Raw genomic sequence first — 22,876 nt, forward strand, 5'->3', positions numbered from 1 at the left:
ATTTGGTTATTGTTATGTTGGGAAAAAGAATAACGGGTTTGTTTGTTAAATAAATAAAAAAGTGATGATGTAAAATTATATCTTTGCGTGTGTGCAAGCATAAACACATAGAGATGCAGTAGCATAAGATGCGAGGGCCGCTACATCCTCCAGTCTGCCAGTACCAGGAACAAGTGTTGTGAACTTACAATTATGTATAGTTTTCTTAATTGCTTAATATAAATTGCATAAAAATTACTCCCCGTTTATTTCTCTATGAACACACACGTACCTACATGTTAAGAAAAAAACTTAACAACTAAATCTTAGAAGTCAGAACGATTGCTAATATTCTTAAGACTTTACTTATGACATTTTTAATTTTGATATTTTTAAGAATTTGGTATCGTTGATTATATCCATTTTTAAATATTATAGTACTATTATAACGTATCCAATTTTAAAACATATTTATATTGAGATTCATAATAATAATTTAAAAATCCAAATAAAAAAAAAATACACGTTAATTATATTAACTAATTCGTTATGTATATTTTAAAGAATTTTAAATTTTCTAAGAGATCTCAGCTAATCGCGCTCGCTATCGGGTTCACTAATATCCGCGTCCGGCGTTTGTTCCACTTCCTGGTGTGAGCCTTGGGGATGTTTCACAACGTCGTAATAAATATCTAATTGTGATGAGATTTTCAGAAATAAGTATCCACTGCATTACGTCGTTTGTTTGTCTCTTCTATATAAACTCCATTACAAATTAGCGATATTTTCATCACTATTTCGTATTTTAATTTGCAAAAGTAACCAAAGAGAGACGAATCATTAAATAAATTAGCGTTGTTACCACCCAGTCCATGATATTTAAATTGATTTTATGTTTAAGTTTAACGAGTGTTTCATTTCACATTAAATAGCATCTTTTTCATAACATAATTCTTCATAATATGTATTATTTGGAAACAAACTATTTACAAAATTATCAGTATTACTTTATTAAATAGTTTTAATGAGTTCTGATTGGCTGATTTTTCCAACTTCATATTAACCAAAGCAAGAGAGAAGTTTAGTACTTTAGGCATATTATTTCTTCAATCATAAGTGACACCGTTAAAAAGCTGTATTTTAAAATGAATCGTTAGTTTTACTACTTTAAGATATAATAATTTGTTGCGATGCATATGAATTACAGTATCAATTATCAAAGTCAGTTTGATTATTACCAAAGTTGATTATTAAACTTTGATAACAATTACATATATAAATTAAACCAAAAAAAAATAACGACTAAAAGTGTCAGTAATAATATGAAGAGGAACGAAACCGCCTTACAATACAAGAATGGAAACAGTGTTACCAATGCCCGTTCCGGTGTGATCATCGCGGATTATACCGAATTGTACTCACTCAGTGAAACACCTCTCAAACTTGACCCCTGGTATCAGTCTCATGTGAATTGTTTTCATCTACCAACGGTTCAAGTTATACTGGTGTTTAATATTTGCATATGTCCTTCCATTTGACTATTGTGTTGTAACGATATATTAGTTTGAAGATATGCCGATAGTATGTACCTTTCAAAGACAATTACGTCACAGAGGTGGTACCTACCATTATTATATTAAAAAAGAAATATTTCCTAAAAAAATAAAATATTAGGTTATAAACAAAGATTCAACAGCAAACAGTTTGTAGAATACAAATTGAAATAATTGTAACTATATAAGATGTTTACATTAGCAGCCCGTAAATGTCCCACTGCTGGGATAAAGGCCTCATCTCCCTTTGAGGAGAAGGTTTGGAGCATATTCCACCACGCTGCTCCAATGCGGGTTGGCGGAATACACATGTGGCAGAATTTCGTTGAAATTAGACACATGCAGGTTTCCTCACGATGTTTTCCTTCACCGCCGAGCACGAGATGAATTATAAACACAAATTAAGCACATGAAATTTCAGTGGTGCCTGCCTGGGTTTGAACCCGAAATCATCGGTTAAGATGCACGCGTTCTAACCACTGGGCCATCTCGGCTCTCTAATATCATAAGATGTTATATGACTTCAATAAAACAAATATGATTTTATTTATACCTACTTATATCTATTTTTAAAACTCACAAACGTCACCATTTATTCTAATATTATAAATACGAAAGTAACTTTGTCTGGCAGTCTATCTGTCTGTTATGCTTTCATGGCTGAAAATAATTTAATCAAATTTCAAAAGTATCGATACATTACATATCTGTAATGTATTAAATGTAAATACGTCATTTTAGTAAGTAGCACGGAAAATAAATGCTTTTAAATATCCTTAAATCGAATGAATGTAATTATTAAATATCATAGAAACGTATTTTCTTTCGTTATAAATATTCTGTCTGCAAAAGACTGATCTGAGTTCTGATCTTTAAAAAGTCGTCTTAAAATTAAAAAACAAAACTACACTTATAAATGGTTGTATTATTTAATTATTTATTGTTTAATTATTCATTCTCGATGAATTGTTGCTCTACATACTTTTATCTTTACCACAGTCAAGATTGCACACTTTTATCTCTATATATTTTTCGTCGTTGATACAAACAAATTAACAATACAAATGAAAAAAAAATCGTATTCGAGGCACGCCGAAAATAAAGTTTTAAATCAATATGGATTTTCATCATCGAGAAATGTTAATAAATAATATGAATCATTCTGTTTCTGTGTAAAGTATAAGAGTATTAGTACTTGGTTATTAGTAAATCGTGTAGGGAGGAGGCCTGAGGTCGGAGGGCTCACAATGGAGCGGGCGAAGGTCATCAGATCTTCACGGTGCATGCTTGTGCTGACGGTTATTGAACAGTTTTTATTCTTGTAAGGATAAACCTATATTGTTTTTAATTACCAATAACGTACTTTATTAACACTGCAAGTTAAGTTTTTAAAAACTTGTATTTAAATTATATTCAAAGATTTGTAATCACACATTAAATTGCGGATCTCTTTTATTGGTAATTTCAAGTTGGCTTCATAAAATAATTATTTACTTAGTGTTGTCAAACTAATTTTTAATAGGAAGCCATGCTGTAATAATCATTGTGTAACATGCATAAACCTGAAATAGTATCATTGTATCCAGAAACATTCAAATTTAGAGGTTCTTGCCCTGGTTTGAATCCATTATCGTCAGTAAAGATGCACGTTTTCTTTTTCATCGGCTGTAGGAATTTGATATTATAGTCATCACGAATAATACTTTATTTAAAGAATTTTTTGTTCTTATTAAAAATATACATGAGAATTTTTAAATTCAAATAAAATAGCTATATTTTATCTGTAGATCGGCACACATTGATAATTTTTATTATTTATAATTACGAATTTAGTTTATAACTCCACCTATTTCATAAGGCGTTTTCTCAATTAAAAATTGAATTACATAAGTATGGAAAATCCATTATATGTTCCGGTATCATAAAACAACTTAAATTTAAAATCAAGCAACGATATATGTTAATATATTTAGCTATCTGTGAACCGAACAATGATGCTATGAGAACTTTACCACAAAAAGTTATGTTAAAAACGTTTTTAAAAATCCCGGATTCACTATCAAATGTGTCTTGTTAGGAAAAACCTGAGTAATTAATGGTTGTACGATCATCTTATCTTACATTACACAATTGAATTTAGTAGGTAAATACAAACGAATTGGGAGGTCGTGGGATAGACGGACTGACAGACAATTGCTGATAGAGATCGTCAATTTTGTTCACGCTTTGTATTTTGTTGTGCTTTATGAGTAGGAAGCGGGTTGATTATGAAAATTTTATGCCAACGCGTAATAATATTGCTTTGTTAGTGTCCATTATGATTAATTACTTACCTAAACTGTCGTTTTATATTCTCGTTAGGATTTTTATTACCTAATTAGGGTTTTAAAATTTCTACCGGGTACAAATTAAACATATACTGACAATGAGAATTTTTTTATTGTAAAGTTATACAGTCCATAGACATTGGAACTCTAAGAAATATTAAACATTCCTTATTACATCGCCAATGCCCCACCAACCTCAATAACTAAGATGTTATGTCCCTTCTGTCTGTTGTTACACTAGCTTACTAATAAATATATCGTTGCTTGCACAAAGCCCTACCACTAAGTAAAACTTCATAATTGTTTGGTTTTATTAGAAACAAAATTAGTTTCCACGGCGACAAATGGTCATAGACGAGAAACAATGTGGATGCCGGTTAAACTAATTTTTTAAAACAGTTGCTCAGCTATACTTCAATACTTTAATAATATGGTTTTATTTTTGTAATTACGGAAAATGAACTGCTCAGTGATAAAAGTTTCTTCCTTTTAATTAAGAGATTTAATAGATCTTTGTAATTAAGTTATTGCTATTGTTCAATGGTTAACGAGCCGCCAAGTTATGAAGTTTCTAGGACTATTATTGTACCCACTCCTAAAGCAAGCATCACGTGTAATTTGGGGAAAACGATAATATTATAATTATGTTATGATAAGATTGAAAACAAGACTGTACAACAACAATTATTATTTTAAACGTATACAAATTATAACTGGGCTCTCGAATATCATCAGATCAATGTACATCCAATTTACAAATAATTTTTCGCTCTAAATTGACAAATACTACTGAGTGTGTGCAATAGTAGAGCAAAATATGCGTAAGTTGAATTGAACCCGCAACTGTCAATTTACAATATATTTTGAATACAATGAAAACTTTGCTTTTTTAATTTTACAAAACATTTTCTTGTGCCTTGTCAGAAAGGAGAGGACATCTAAGCTCAGCATTGGGACATACACAGGCTTACTTTTACAGAAAAGGTATACCGGTTCTACACCGCGCCTCCACTCTGGATTTAGTGTCCACTAACTCTAAACTAAACACTTAACTAAAATAAAACTAAGAGGCACCAGAAAATGTTTAGTAAAATTAAAAAATATTTTAAAAATCGTTTGTGTAATATATGAATGAGACATCTTGAAAAGATGAGAATAAAAACAAAAATATATATTCATTGTAAACAACAATTTTTGGAAAAAGAATAATTCCGCTGCGTTTCATCCGCCGGTTCTTCTGAAGTCTGAGTTTTTTGATTCGAGATTTTTGACAAACAATATTAGTAAGTGTAAATGACTGCAATAATTTTGACTTTGGCACGAAAAAGAATCAGGAGAATGAAAAATCGTATTCTGTTTTACTGTATTTACATACATTTAGATATATTTATATTATATGTAAAGTGATATAAACACTGAGGAGACTTTCCATCCCATAAATTCAAATTATTATTTAATTATTTTGACGTCATCTTCTTAATTCCATGTGCTACTTAGTTCCATCACTCGTTACATAAAATAGAGACAACGCCTGATATAATAAACGTAGCATTATCTGAATCTTATGTGTTGCTATTTTGGAAGTTATTCGTTGCCCATGCCTGCGATCAAATCAAATTTTAACATTATTAAGTGCATTTTTTACATTACAGCACCTGATATTTTTAATGTATTATTGACAGAAGTTTAAAAAAAAGGCTTTGCAAACAAATTAGGCTGATAGTTAACAATTGTTAACTATCAGCCTAATTTGTTTGCATTTCGTCGACCTCCGTGGTCGAGTAGTGTGTACACCGGTTTTCATGGGTACGCCTACTCCGAGGTCCCGGGTTCGATTCCCGGCCGAGTCGATGTAGAAAAATTTCATTAGCTTTCTATGTTGTCTTGGGTCTGGATGTTTGTGGTACCGTCGTTACTTCTGATATCCATAACACAAGTGCTTTAGCTACTTACATTGGGATCAGAGTAATGTATGTGATGTTGTCCAATATTTATTTATTATTTATTTATAATTGTACACATCAATTAGGTATAGCTGATGTGCATTCCCTAAGATTAGATGAGTGAATATCATCATATCGTATGACGTCCATTTGAGGATACATTAAGGCAGGGTATTATGGTTTTCGGCCAGGGTTTAAATTTTTCAAGGATATTACATGAAATACAAAGCTTAAAATTTACTGGTTTTTTTTTTTTTTTTTAATGTAAAAAGAAAAGAAGAAAGTTTTTAAAGTATATAGATTAAGTCGAGACGTCTATCCATAAACTATTGACAGTTATTGTTGATTGGATAGCGATGCCACGATTTTTATTATATTGTAATCATTTCTTAGCGCCGCTAGAATTTAATTATTTTTTTCTGTTATCATTTACAAGTTATATGTGAAATTCAAAGTCAGTTTCGTCCATGTTTGCCGTTTTTGCTACTGGAATATTCGAATATATTCGAATGATCGAATAGTAAAAACTGTTTTATTCCAATAACTTTAATTTCTTATAAATAGAGGATTAATAAAATAAAACAACATTGTTGCTATATACAGTATTTATTAAAGAATTCTTAAAGTAAATTATTCTATCAGTTCGTTATAAAGCTTTGATGAGCTTAAGATTAGAATTAAAATGTGTTTTGATATTATGATGACGAAAATCTTCAAAAGATTATTTACAAACATTTAATTTTGTGTTATATAACAGATCAGACGTTTCGAAGTCTTCATAATATGTATTCCAATATACACAAAGTAAATGAAACCGAAATAATATCTATATTTAATAAGTGTGAATCTAAAGGCAATAATAGAATATAATTCAAAATTAGAACGGGAATTTGGGGCTAAACGTATTTTTCATACAAGCTACATGTTCCCAGATTGAAAATGTATTTAACTCAATATCTATTTTGTTAAATACATTCCTCATTTACATTTTCTTATAAAATTTATAATATTAATACAAGTTAAATTATTATTCCAAATTCGAAATGTAAGTAATCAAATCCAATAATGCTTTCCGCCATTTGATGCTCGACTCGACTGTGAAACATTGAAAAACAAATATGACACGCTAATATACGCTTCAAATGTCATCATAATTGTATTTAATGCCGTTTATCATTTTCTGACATTTCGCGATCGAGTTCGACATCAAGTATCAAGACCGTTCATAATGAAGCTCCTCAGATTAACTATATCAAAGGCTTTGTAATTCTAAGCTACTGAAAATTTAGATGTATTTATAAAACTAATACTATGTTAATGAGCATCACATTTTAGTAGAATTTTATCACTACTTATAAATCTAACTTAATTTTAATGAATGGTAACACTATGTTTTTTTAAATCGATTGCCAAAATAATTGCCTGATGAAAAAATTAAAATTTAAGTCGTATGAAACAAACCTGGTATTTATATACATTTTTATTTTATTTTAAAATATTTTAACATTGACAACTAGTTGAAAGGATGTTTATGATATTTTCAATTACACAATTACCATAATCCCTAGTTACATTTTTTACTTTTAGTGACGCAATTGTTATTTTTTTATTGTAACTCTTCAACAATTTTGTGAACATTGTTAACAATTGTCTATACTTTTTCTATGGATATAATTATTTTATCAGCTTGCACCAATTTATGGTAACATACGTTATTAAAACTAAATATTTAAGAACATAATAATAATCTTACTAGAAGAATATCGAAACTTAAATTCGATTCCTATAAAAAAATATTTATAAACATATAAATCCAAATCAATGTCACATAAATAACAAATCAATAACACTTGGGAAGATCGTCGTAAAAACGTCAACACCTGAATGTTTTTTTTTACTTAATTGATTACGGTGTCAGACGAACGTACAGGTTATATTATAATTGGCTCCTAGATACTTATTTAGTTCTGAATTTACATTTGTTTTCCTAATTAATATAATATTCTAAAATGGTTTGAAAAAATAAATGGTAAGAGTATAAAGTGTGAAAGAATAAAGAATGATGAGAATCTATATTAACATTTTAAAGCGATCATAGTCCCGAGTTCCCGCAGTACTCGCCGATGCGGTCGGAGATGCATTCGAAGATGTCGAACGACACGTCGCAGTTCTTTCCATTATCTGTAATCACCGATAACATATCTTTATTACCAAATTGTTATAGAATATTCGAGAGACAACAATATACAATTGATTTGCACGATAGTTACTTCAACGATCGGTTCAGAAATAGGCTAGTTAAGGGGATGACGAATACTTATCAGAATTGTACATTTTCGTATCACGAAGTGGCTTACAATTTAAAACAGTTTTTGATTATATATTTAATTTCGCGCGATAAACCTGAAGTGACTTCGATCGCAGGTTAAGTTAGCCTTGTATTGAGATAAAAGATAAATTTGTATTAGGTGGAGATTGAGACGATGTTCATATCGCTGCCACGAACATTCTCTAGCGGTCCGTCTTGTGAAGTTTTGTTGGTTTTTCTTATTTATATCTAAAAATTATGTCTTTAAAAATCGGCCTTATCTAAATAACTGCGTTTCCTTCCAAGCTCTACTATTTAACTCACCCATGGGCACACTCCTGGAGAACTTATCATGGTTCCTCATGAGACATTCCCTCGAAGCTTCTAATACAGCCATGAAATATCCGCGCTCGTTGACGCCGTCTGAGTACAGTCCCACCAGACCTTCTAGAGTTGGAAATCCATAACCGTCTACCTGAAATGATGAAAGATTTAGATGTTAGATTGTTTATGTTTCGTTTAACCTTTGAACACGGAAATATTTGGTTTGTATGCTATGGTCTTAAAGAACACTTAAATAAAAATAAAAAAATGTATAGTTTTTTTTATGTTATATTGTATTACTTTCTTAAAGTAATAGAACTAATATTTCTTAATTGAATATGTCGATATTTAAATATTAGTAAATAAGGTTCTTTTGATATTACTTAACCTCTCAGAGGATTTTAAAGTTACTAGAAACATATTTTCTTTCCAAACCATACTAAATTATTTAAAATCCATTTGACAAAATAAGACTAAATACAATACTAAAGTGACTCATACAAAGAACCTATTATGAACATGAGAATAATAGTCCTTATATAATCTTAAATTGAAAAAATCGCTCAATATCAATTCCAACTTTTACGATCTACGGATGTTTATGGTCGAGTACTCGAGGCTGTATCATTTATTCATTTATATTTGATTATACGACTATCCTTGACGTCCGCCCCATTCGCGTGCTTTTAAATATGATATATGTTAAACCATTTGTTAGAATTCCCCGTCGCGAAACATCTCATGAACGATAATTTTACAATCTAAGATTGTTTGCGTGAAATGCGTTCCTTTTTTAAACCTCCTGGTAAACAATTGAAGTTGAAATAAGCTGATACTTCAACGGACAACACCAACGGACAACAACTTTCGAGAAAATTCTAAAATGTTCATATCTCTTATAGACCTAGATTGCATACTATTTTTTTATATAACTTTATAAATGTCTTGACGACGAACAATATTTTATCTGCTATTGCAAGCCCTCAAGGGTCAAATTTTAATGATCCTTTTTAGTGCTCATCTACGTTGTATAATGAAGTACCTGTTTCTAGATCCACAGTTGTAGAAGGTGCGTTGTCTGTGAGACAGTCATTCCATTTTATTATTAATATGCAATATAACGTATGAACGATACATATTACCGTCATCTATACGTATTGCCTGTCCATACAAAATTGAGCATTCGAGTGTAATTAAGTAGGAAACGTCGAAACTCACAAAGATACTACTTTCCATAGATACCGTCTATACTTTTCTGGGAGCCAATTCTATTACAAATAATCACATTATCGCCATCGAATCAAAACATAATCGTTGACGTTCAGTCGTTTTTCCTATACTACTTAGCTCCAGTTACGGTTCGGTCGAAGTTGGATCGAAATATCTTCGAGATCGTATTATAATCGACAAAATAAGAATCGGCGATTAATCAAACTAGGTTCTACTATTAGGTGAGAAATAGTCGAATTGCGATCGCAATAGAATCGGGAACGTATCCTACTCGTATCATAAGCGTTGTGTTAGTAGAATTGACGTGTTACCCGTGACAACGTGTATGCAATATATGTTGATCGGTTGAGTAGTTAATACGTGAAAGCGTAACAAATAAACAAATTAACTTTCGTATTTATAATATAAGTTAGGAAGTAAGATGTTATAATCACTTTTTTGAATTGCACGTAAGTTGAAGAAATATCAGACGGTGTTAAAATAAAATCTACTTGTAGGCAAGATGTCATTATTTTTATGACAAATAAAAAAACTTCAAATAATAAAGCTATATTTAAATAATTACTTTATTATTCGAAGTTTACTTGGTGGTAGGGGTTTGTGCAAGCCCGTCTGGGTAACTACCACCCACTCATCAGATATTCTACCGCCAAGCAGTACTCAGTATTGCTGTGTTCCGGTTTGAAGGGTGAGTGAGTCAGTGTAACTACACGCACAAGGGACGTAACATCTTAGTTACCAAGGTTGGTGGCGCATTGGTGATGTAACAACGCCATTGTCATTGGGCGGAGCTGACCACTTACTATCAGGTGGCCCATTTGCTCGTCTGCTTACCAATATCATAAAAAAAAACCTGTTCAGATACTTTGCTCGTTGATGTTTCACTCTCTTAGCTTATTATGCTCAATTTTCTAATTAAATAAATTGTTTCCATGAAATCTATGTATATATTTTAACTTTATAATTCGCATAGTCACAATATTACCTGATTAAGATAGATATTAATTTTGTTTGTGTAGACAATAACGTCGCCCAAACTCCTTGTGAATTTATGTTTAGTTTAGAATATACATAAGATTCTAGGTCCTTCAGTACAGGTAACTATTTGCTACAAATCTTAATTCAATGAAGTTTTCACGAGTCTTTTACCTGTTAATAACCTATTCCGTTCAAACTTTATGACAGTTGTATATAATGTGTCTCGGCTGGTGTTTTCAAGGGCAATGACTAAGGGACTTTCTTTTTCAATCTTTACGATCGGCCTCAGCGTTTATAGGTTACAAATTGAAGCGATCACTTCGCGACACCGCAATAAAGCATTAAAGTCGGTTTTTATAATGGTTTCTGTAGATTTTACTACGTTTTTGTTCATACGTTTATTTTTATATATACAGCCGAGCTGGCCTTGGGCTTGGACGTATGCTCTGGATATCGCCTCCATAATATAATCCATACCAGCGATTATCGAACCGAGATCGTTAAGTCTTATTCGAATACACTATTTAATTTAAATTAACTTTATATTGGTACTGGTAAAAATAAATAGGTAAATAACCGCACTTTTTGGTCAAATTTATTCCTTTATACGTAGGTTACTAAACCTCATACAACATACGAATTTATCAAATTAATATCTCCTTATTTGAATTTATGATGACATTTTTTTTTTAATTTGTTTAGACTCTTGTCGAACAAACTCTATTTTTTTATCATCCACAACAATAGCTTTATCGGGCAATAGGTAAATATATAATATATATATATATATAATATGGGTCAAGTAATATCTCACTTTAAAAGTAGACAAAAAGAGTTAAAGATATTGTTGACTTCTACCGTTCAAGTTAAGTGGGCAAAAGTCAATACTTACCGCTTTCACTTTCCGGTAAACGCATTGCAGCAAGCACTGGAAAATAGAGAAAATGTACGTTAGATTGTGTGTAATAATCTATTTATAATTTTTTCGCTCGACTAGTGCGTGAAATTACGATAATCATGTGCTTAAACATAATTTAGTACCGCTCGAGACTAATATTTAAATTCGATAGGGTTGGACTTTTTTGCAAGCTCGTCTGTGTAGGTACCGCCCTTTCATCAAATGTTCTTACGCTAAACAGCAATACATAGTAGTTTTGTGTTTCCGTTTGAAGAGCGAGTGAGCCTATAGACACCGGTAGCATCCTAACTCCCAAGGTTAGTGGTGCATTGACGATATAAGGAATGGTTAATATTTCTTACAGGGCTAATCCAGTTCAAATACAAACACATGGAAACACATATATACCCAATCGTACGAGTATTTTATTCGAATATATTATATCTATCTAATAAGTAGTTAGTTAGATAGTAGGTACCATTGGCTCCTCTGTTTGTCAACGAGCTCTAGTGTTATCAATACAACAGGTTGGATATAAGAGAAAAGTAAAAAATATTTGAAACATTAAATATATGTGTATGTATATATGTATGTGTATGTTATTTTTAATATTTATTTATTAGTTATATCGTAAACTAGTTGCTCGTCCCGGTGATTGAAATTAGTATTTGATTCACTTTCCGATGGCAGCGCCACCTACCGGACCCAATTTAATTGCATGTGCCGTAGCGCTATATTAAATACTCTCATATATTTTTTAACTATTCTCTGAAAAAAAAATACAGAATATATATATATTTGAGTCAAGTTTGACGAAGATCGATAAAAAGTCGAAGTGTATTCATGTGAAATAGATATTCAATATCAATTTTATAAAATATTATTTTTAATAGAACAAATTAGAGCTCTACTCTAAGTCTTATTCATAGTCAGTCCATTTAGTGTAAATTTGTAGACAATCTAAATAAACGTTATCCATAAAGTTACCTTAGCTCGATTAGTACCTACGTACTCGTCATAATAATCCAATTTATCTGCTGAATCCGACTGTTACAGTCCGCTAAAGCACTCTCCGCATAAAAGTCTACTAACGAGAAGGTTCATCTTTACACGTTGTAAAATTTTATCGGCGTTATAAATAATATTTGCATCGGATCGTCTACAAACGTCACTATACACGAACACACATTGAAGAAGTTTAATCAACTGATCGTTTTCAACGTTATGATATATCGCCTAAGACCTAGGAATTTTATTTATAATATTTACTTTGGTCAATTTTTAATGTAAATTTAAGTGCAATCATCTCGTGAAAGATACGAGCTATAATACGCGCATTGGTATTTTAATGCCCAAAGGTCTGTTTGTAATTTGTCACGTGGATCAATTTATCTCGTGTAGGTAGTAAGTAAATAAATTATATCAAAGACTACGCCTCTGTACATCAGATGTAGCGTGCGAATACGGTTTCCTTTGATATTCCTACACTCTCTTCCACCAATGGGATGGCAATCTATCATGATCCGAGACAGACCAGGCGTAGGAACTCTATGCCTTGGAGGCTGGAGTGTGACACTGCCGATTTACTAATTAACCTTGCTATAGCCAATTTACCTACCAAGTCATCAAATTTTAAGGGCCCGATACGGGCTTTGAACCTAGAACCTCGGGTTTTGGTGCTGTGTGACCTAGCAATAAATATATTGTCGCTTGTACATATTATAGTCACTTATGTTAGACTTTAAACTGCGAATACTTTAAGTTACGTAAAGCGCTTGTACTTTTCTGACACTGCGCAATATTACGGTGACATTTGTGTGTAATATAAAGTCTTATCGAACGAGTTTTATTGCAGCTTCGTAATCAATAATTATTATTCGTATAATCATTCTGTGTACTTATTTGTTTTAATTTGATAAAATATATATTAAAATGGGCCCAGTGTGGTTAGTACTCATTTTCTTACCTATTCGCTAAGATATACGTGTACAACAATTTGTAAAGAAATAAAACATTGCTGTATCGTGTCAATAATAATAATAGAAATCGGGATTTGGGAATGTGGACTCTTGACGTCATCGTAAACGAACATCGACATATCGACAAATCGAATATATATACAGATGGTAAGGACGTTGGTTGTTTGTCAAATAGTATGCATTCAAAATCAAAATATGCTACATTCAACTTAAGAACTTAAGAATTAGCACTTAAGAATTGTCATTTTACAAGGTTCGTAATGTAAAGCTGGCACTAGTTCAGCATGTAGATTCTATCGAGAAGAACCGACAATGAATTGAGTAGTGACATTTTTTTTCAATCAAAAAATATACATGTCCCTTTCCCTTTCAATTTTAAGGGCTTAGATAAAATGCCATTTCTTTTATTTTGTTTTTATATTATATTATTAATTTATAGATATTTGTTTACGTGGCTGGAAGATTGGCGACTGCCTGGGTCACTTTATAGTATAATCACTTTCCATGGTCGTCGGCACAGTAAGGAATATTATCGATTCCATACACTACCAATGTATGGAACTATGAAATTAAAATGACTTCCTAGTTGCACCGTCTCATTTAATAAGACAATCTAAATAAAATGAGGTTCAATGTACCCTTCACCGGTGCAACAGTAATTCAAATTGTTAATATTAAACTGCAAACACAACTTACTCCGGCTATACGTTTTTCGTCGTGAGTAAATGGTACTTCGCGCTTGTTCCTCCTCCTTTCAGCTGGCATTGTGTGTTCCTCCTTTATCACATCAAGAGCCTCTGGAAAACAAAAAAATAAATAAAAATAATGGTAGTCTTATGAGTGGATCATTGGAATAAATAAATTACATATCATTAATTAACTCAAGTCTAAAGTGAGTGAATTAATTAGTAGTGACGTACTTGGTGGTAGGGCTTTGTGCAAACCCGTCTGGCTAGCTACCACCTACTCATTTGATATTATACTGCCAAATAGTATTCTTGTGTTCCTGTTTGAAGGATAAGGGATGATGGCGCGTTGGCGATGTGAGGACTGGTTAATATTTCTTACATTGCCATTGTCTATGCAATGGTGACCTCTACCATGAGGTGGCCCATTTGCTTGTCCACCTACCTAGATAAAAAAGTGAGTTGCCAATATTATATCCTGCTCAGTTGTCAAGCCTCCTTTGAGAAAACCGTTGCCGAAATCGGTCAGGAGAACATCAATAGTGTTTATCGTTTTTGTTTTGGTAATATGTTATTTTTTTAAAGAATATAATTACAAAAAAATATATAATTGTTAACATCTTGTAGTTAGCTTTGAAATAAAATAACGCGTGTATTATGTATATGGGGGTTTTATTTTTGTGACATTCCAGTCAGCTTAAATTTAAAGATTAATTTAATAAGCACTTAGCATTCACATATAAAAGCCCTAATTGCCGAGCCCTGCGATAATGTTAAAAATAATCTCTGATATAAAACCTGTACGTAATAAATGCCTCGACGAATGTATGAATGTGAATACGATATTAATGACTTACTAATATTATAACTAGCAGCCGTCCTGTTACCATACCATTTTTTCCCAAAATTTATATGCCCTATCCAGAACCTAGGCTAGTTCTTTATCAGATTTATTTTAGATGTATTGAGTTGTATAATCAAACATACATTGGTACTATCGTATTTCCAATATGAGACTCGTACGAAATTCTTTGTGTTTGAATGAACCCATCAATAAATTAATAAATATCTCATTCTCGAAATTTATTGTTTTCGATTCTTATTTTTATTTATTTTAAAGTGCATCTCATCATCAATCAAAGGCTATTTAATATTTGAATTTTGTTAATAAAATGAGTAGTTCAAAGTATTTTTATTGTTATATAATTTTATTATATCTGTTCTTTGAAAAAAATCTACACCTACCATGCAATCTATAGCAGCTACATTTTTTATATTTTACTTTAAGTTATTCTATTAACGGGCCGTCCGTCGCGGGCGTCTTACAAGTTTCTTGTGTGGGCAAGCATAATCGATTTTATTAAAACTGAAGATGTTAAAATATAATAGTTTATATTAAAAAACCTAAGGCTAATAATGCTGCGTTTACACTGTGTGCAATTGCAGCTTTGCAATAATAGGTAACAGTTGAATGAGCATCGCATGTCCCGCCTTATGCAAGGCTTATGCAAGCGCTTATATGGGTCATGCCTGCGATTGCACTCGCTTGAAAGTGACAGTGTCCCAACACTACAACTTAGCTTCTAGAATGTTCTATACACATGTTTACAAGCACATGAAACATATTGGAATGTGCGAGTAGGTTTAAAGGCGTAACTCTTATTTTATAACGTATTATTTTTTTACCGTTATTTAACGTTTGTCAGAAATTAATTTGATATATCATTATTTACTTAAATTAATTTTATGCTTCTAGATTTAATTTAAACAGATCATACCTACTTATATAATTTCTATAGACATTATATTTGTATGTATTATACTGGTCTCACTATTTGTTCTTAGTTAACATAGACAATATTTACGGGGTCATCCTTAAATCTTTATCTTCAAAATCAATTATCAAATCAATGATTGATTTATTGACGTCATATTATTTATATGCGGTTGGAAGAAACACTACATGAAAATGGAATATGTACATTTAGCAGACAGGCTGATGACAATCTTAGGAATGTCATTTGTAAGGTTATTTGGACGCCACCATACTCTTGGTTACATTTTAACGCTCAATGTTTTTGATGTATTTTAGAAACGGAAATTTTGTACCGTGTCAATAAATAATCACAAAGATTGACGATATATTTTTTATAAATAAAAAATCTTCGGAAGTCGAATCGTTTACTAGAGATTCTCTTTTTATGTTTCAAAACGCCAATATCGATTGGGTTTGAAGATAAAATAAAACTATCTAGTTTATCATTTTATTATATATCAGTAGAGATCCTAATAAATATCAAACCTAAACATATTTAGATACAAGAAGTTAATTTAAAAAAGGTCTAGTTGTTATCGTATATTTGTACAAATTACTTAAATATTACGTAAGGAACTGCTAAGTGCACGAGTAAAAGGCCAGTAATATCTGCAACACAAAGTTCACTGACCGGACCTGCGACGTATGTCAATCTTTCATCACTATGACGATTTCATCCGATACACTTTCTTTTGGCATCAGAAGTCTTAACATGTGATTATAAGATTCATTACTCGGAATAATAATTCACGCATTGCGTGATTTTATACTATAATATATTGATTTATTATTATTAGTATTTTTATAGAAATATAATTGATTTATAAAGAGACGAATCGACGCCGGCGTAGCTTTGTAAGTAGTGCTAGCAGCTAAGAAGAAAATTACTTAGTATGCCTAAAATATATGAAACATTCGGTTGTTGGAATTCCTAAGTAAAACTTATCAAAAAATAATACGTTCACACTCAACATGGATGGTTATAGAAGAAGTTATAGAAGATAAGGTGTGCCATTGAGGACACACTGTTACCTATCCGATAGTCCCACGACGACCTCTTGCGATATCCATGAGAAGAAAACTTGATGGTCTATAAGATCGTACATGGATATAAAAATTATTCGTAATTCAAAGAAAGAATACTCGGAAGGAAAAAGATGCTTCAACTCGAAAGTAAAAAACAATAAATAGTGATGTTTAAGTCAATAAAACATCCTCGACAATTAAAAATCAGCTCAAAATCATGGATATACCTAATATTTTAAATGATATGCATGCCGTGGAGATACCGAAAAGTTTGAGGAAAAAAAACAATTTCGCAACATTACAGGCACTACACGTTCATGTCAGAAATGATGTGAGTAAAATAAGACTATCGCGACCTTATACACACGCATTTGGTGGAGGTGGAGACCTCGTGTGATTATATGGTTTTCGTAAAGATATTCTAAGTAGCAACCCACATTTAAGAATTAGGCACAATACCATCCTAGTGACTTTGAAAACATTTACCTTGCGCCTGGTCTTAGGACGTGTCGATGGAACATTTCAAAAGCAATGAGAGTAAGCATACCCTTAAGGACTATACTTACTCCTACGCAGTTGTGAAGATGATCACTGTTTAACTATTGAGGAAACTTGTTAGTATCTGATGTCAAGATTTACTTTGTACGATACTTTTAGATAAACCATGAATACTTCTTAATGAATAATGAAATTAATATATGTTTGGTTATAATATTCATTAGGCGAATTATATTTAAATGGTGATCTAAGTGACTTACTTAGGTACATAGATGATATTTACCCAAAATTGGTATTTATTTATTTTAGCTGTCACTGTGATTAGTGACAGTTGGGTGTTAGGTTTTGTAAACTATAGTGACAAACCTAAATATAAAATACAATTCGAACTTGGTTTTTATATATCCTCAGGTCATTAAACTTTTGCATGTGCGTAACAGTTCCCGTAATTGAGTTAATTACAATAAAACAGTACGCTAATAATTAAAAGTGGAGCATGCATATATTGCGACGTGAAAATTCTCGAAGGGATATTGCGATTAATTGCTTTGTTGGTTTAAATTCTGCAATAAGTGGATGACCCCGTCGAGCCTTTTTTGGGTTCTTTCGGAGGCGTCGTGCGTCACAATGTGGCCTTATCAATAAGCTACAGAGAGAGAGATGGCGTATCGTTACGCTTTTGTTTCTTCAGTGCGTTGGTTATTTTATAAGGCACGCTTATCCATCAATCCAGTTTGAAGAGCCAGTAGCTGGCTGGCTATTACTTTAGACCTGTAAATTATTTTAGACTATACAGTTGCCAATGAAAATACACACCTGCCTTAGATTTCTAATGGACTTCTTATTATTAAATTTATATAATTTTATTTTATTTAAGCAAATACTTAGATATTACTTTGACTTTTATCTTTTATAGTATATACTCGTATATAACGTGTTACTAACTAACTAGCATATATTTTGTAACACTACCTTTCATAAACATTACTCAATAAAATTATCTCCTGCATTCTTACATCATACTGTACAAAATCTGCTTTACAGTTAATTAGTTTTATAAATCGGTTCTACTTCAGTTTTACATTTGTTTTATGAAGACACGTAATTCAATTACTATTTTAACTTCAAGCTTTGGTGAGATTTCTTTTCAAAACGCAACTTTAATTAAATTATTTATAATTATTAAAACAATTTGAGAAATTAACATATAGAAACGCAATAGATATATTGACAAAATATTTAAATTTTATTCTCTTATATTTAAATAATTAAATTCGATTGAGACGTGCAATTAAAATGCATTTTCAAATTTACATTGAGCTTACCAGAATTCAACCTTTACCTTTTGTGAGCACGACTTTTGACAATCATTGAAGGCTTATTCAAACTTGTTGGTACAATTCTATAAGAGTCAAATTTTATACAATATGTAGCGAAAAGTCAAAAGTTATATAATTTATGTAACGAAATTATGATCAGGAGAGCTATTTTGTAAAAACCAAACTCAATACTCAGCGCTAAACACGATCGTGATATGTCAGAAAGTGATATGTGACCGTTGACTTTATCAAATTTAGCGTATCATCGGTTTTCAACCTTTCGAAGTGAGACACGAAGTGAGTTAATTGAATACAAAATAATCGTCATGTTTAAAAAAAAATATCTAATAATAATTATTCCTAGATATCTCTCGTGTTTTATTCCACATTGAATACCATAGTAATATAATATGTCGAGAGTTTTCCAAGTATCCTCCACTACCAAATGACCCCTTTTTATCTTTCTAGAAAAACCCATTCACGCGTTTTGCGCACACGAAGTAGGGGTTTAAAGGATTTTGTGGGCTCCGACTACACTGGAATACCAACCAAAAACCTATCGGTACTCACCCCTTATATTAGGGGGAATCCTGGCATTGCTTGCACATACTAGCGCGTGACAATTCACCCCTATTTAAAATGAGGTAAACATTGTATGCAAATTTTCGGTTTTACTCTATGCAACAAACGCATTTGCGTTTCATTCGCCAAATAGGTGGATACTATATTCGTAGTTTTTCTGGTCAGCCGTCACAATATATAAATATTATAACATATACCTAATTGATATTATATAAATAAATGTTTTGTTTTTTCAAACGACTAGTCAATTGCGAGTATCAACTCCTTATGCAATAACTATTAATGTTCACACTACTCAATAAAAAACTAGGTTAAGCTATTAAAACATAGATGGTAGATATTTATAGCTGTAAAGTAATACTTCCCAACAAAGATCATCTTTGACACAATAGATTGCTTCAGAAGATGCATTAAAAAGAACTTGTACAGTGTTACATAAGGCAATGTGCTAATTACAATCGAATGTCGAGCGCCGACGTGACCTCAGTTACTACAGTTAAGATCAACCTTCTACACGTTTTGCGTATTGACAATATGCAATGAGGACATTTTGAAGCTGCTTTTATTGTAGATACAGTTAAAATATCGACTAGAGCGGAAAATACGTGTTGCAATCATTTTACCGAGAGCCGAGATGGCCCAGTGGCTAGAACGCGTGCATCTTAACCGATGATTTCGGGTTCGGTGCCTGCCTGGGAGGCACCACTGAAATTTAATGTGCTTAATTTGTGTTTTTAATTCATCTCGTGCTCGGCGGTGAAGGAAAACATCGTGAGGAAACCTGCATGTGTCTAATTTCAACGAAATTCTGCCACATGTGTATTCCGCCAACTCGCATTGGAGCAGCGTGGTGGAATATGCTCCAAACCTTCTCCTCAAAGGGAGAGGAGGCCTTTATCCCAGCAGTGGGACATTTAAAGGATGCTAATGCTAATGCTAAAAAAATCATTTTACTTTTAAATAAGTGAACACAGAATAAGCACCTGCTTGTTCTAATATGGAATTATATATAAACTAACTGTGCCCGCGACTTCATGCGCGTTGTTTGAATTTAAGTTAATTGGATATTGTAGCGTGATTTTATTTCTATTCTATATATAATTCTAAAACAAAACTAGCCTAAGTTACTCCTTATTACACTCGCTATTTGTCAGTGAAAGTCCCGTCGAAATCGGTTCAGCCGTTCCAGAGATTAGCTGGAACAAACGTTATTTTAGTATATGTACCGTGTATATACATATGCATTTAGTAAAAATGGGCTATTTTAATATTACAAACAGACACTCCAATTTTATTATATGTATAGATTAGTGGTAAGTAATATCGATTGCGATTTTCAATTAAATTAATCAAAACCTAATAAATGAAAATATGAATAAAACCAATAGCAGTATTTTGGTATTTTTGGAAATAAATCATCAATAGCTAGGAATTTTCGGTTCCTAGCGTGCCACTTTTCTAATGAACGTAGACCTTGCACCTGCTCTCTTCGATCGTGTTGGTTTGCCAGCTCGTCGGAATATGAGAATGAAAAAATAGTGCAGCTCTGTTCGTGTAAACATTTGTACTCTATAATATCTCCTGCACAAGCATCAACACAGCAAGTGACGAATTGATACAGAAACTTATCCTCCAAATCAAATTTCATAATATTAACAGCCATTGGAAGATACTATTTGTCTGTTGCGCGTCTTTTGTATCGAAATACAACAATCTAAAATTGTTTCGTGCCTGTAAAACTAAATGTTGAATCCGTGATACATTGCCATAATATATGCCGTAATACAAGTGAACCTAGTTATCAGTCTAATCTATAAAAGATGCACCCAAACATTTAATGTTGCTCTTTATTTTTAGTTTGTTCAAGCTAGAATTCCAATTGCATAAATTCGACGTTTTATGAATACTTTATATGATACTTATACAAGCAAAAAACAAATTCATAATAATAATAAAGTACATAGATGAATGATTTCACGAACAGAAATGACATTCAATTTTAAATATACTTTACTAGCTGAACCTGCGGCTTTACTCGCTTGAAATTTATTAAACTTTACCTACAGCACATAAACCGTCGCCCCCATTTTATCTCCTCGAGGGGTAAATTATAAAAAGTAGCATAAAAAGTAGTAGTTAGTCTTTTCCCGGGACTCAAACTATCTACATGCTAAATTTCATTTAAATCGGTTCAGTGGTTAAGCATGAACAAGTTACAGACAGAGTTACTTTCGCATTTATAATATAAGTAAAAATTAAAGTTCTTAGTGGGTACAACAGTAACTTTTGATTCATATATTATATTTACTCAAGTCGATTAACATAAAGCTACGATTAGGACCGGTTCGGAATGTGGATTATACCAAAAACAACCACCAAGAAACACAGCAGTTATTATACTAAGTTACAAGTCAATTTTTAAACAACTTACATGCTAAAATAATTAAGAAAAAAACAAAACTACAGATTAAATTGCAAGAATACATTTGTTAAGGACAGCATATAAGGATAGGATATAAGTCAAATATATATTTTATAACTAAGAAATGAGGATTTTTTTATTTGTTCTGGGACATATCCATTATCTAACTTATACCAGAAGAATAAAACCGATATAACTTAAAAGTAGAGATCACGAAGAACCAAAGGAAGGTTGGTTAATATTTTGCATAAAGAATCGGAATTGTGATTCATCAAATGAATGTTGCTAGTATTATTAATACTATTCCACGCGGTCATGATTTATACAGCAGACGTATGTATAAGTTTTAGATTTTACTTCTATTATGAAATATCTATATATAAAAAATAAATACTATCACGCCGAAAAAACGACTTTAGGGTATGTGTAAAACAAATCACGACCACCACCACCACAATTACATATGTACATAATGTATATATGTATATAAACATTTCGAAGAATACGATCAATTGTTATTATCAGTAAAAACTAAGATTAGACAGTTTGATATGAGTAAGACACGTAAGATTTGATAGTTATTTTAATCTGGATTATGGAAATGATGCGATTTTGCAACGCCTTTACACACACACACTAACCATCACACTCGTAATTTTTACGAGTACTTGTTGCATGTGTTTGTTACAATAGTACAATTTTAAATAATGCAATACCAGACATGTTCATATAATAAAATTGTTAAGTGTGTGTATTTTATCGACATTACTACCCAGCTTTTGACATTTCCTTATAGTTGAACGTGGACAACAAAATATACGTTATCGTTAATGGTAGTCAATTGGATGTTCTTTTGATTTAATTAAAATTAATATTATTCTTTATACTAAATGTTTTATTTTGATATTTGCGTTTATTATAAATCGATTAATGAAGACGTACTTAATTTATTTTGTAAATTTATCTTCTGTTTCTGAGTTTCTAATTTTTATGTTTGACGAGCTTTTG

At 31.7% G+C, this 22,876-nt stretch overlaps 1 protein-coding gene across 1 annotated transcript in view; it reads right to left on the reverse strand.

The window, feature by feature from the left end:
- Positions 1-7,535: 7,535 nt before the first annotated feature.
- Positions 7,536-22,876, reverse strand: part of LOC125064262 (general odorant-binding protein 70) — a 32,724-nt gene continuing 17,383 nt past the window's right edge. Inside the window, exons 3-6 of the mRNA XM_047671214.1 lie at positions 14,216-14,316; positions 11,535-11,570; positions 8,435-8,585; positions 7,536-7,983 (exon numbers count right to left, since the gene is read on the reverse strand). Coding sequence (XP_047527170.1) covers positions 7,895-7,983; positions 8,435-8,585; positions 11,535-11,570; positions 14,216-14,316 — 377 coding nt within the window. The 3' untranslated portion in view covers positions 7,536-7,894. The remainder of the gene's footprint in view (positions 7,984-8,434; positions 8,586-11,534; positions 11,571-14,215; positions 14,317-22,876) is intronic.

The sequence above is a fragment of the Vanessa atalanta genome, chromosome 5 (genome assembly GCF_905147765.1).
Source record: "Vanessa atalanta chromosome 5, ilVanAtal1.2, whole genome shotgun sequence".
NCBI lineage: Eukaryota > Metazoa > Arthropoda > Insecta > Lepidoptera > Nymphalidae > Vanessa > Vanessa atalanta.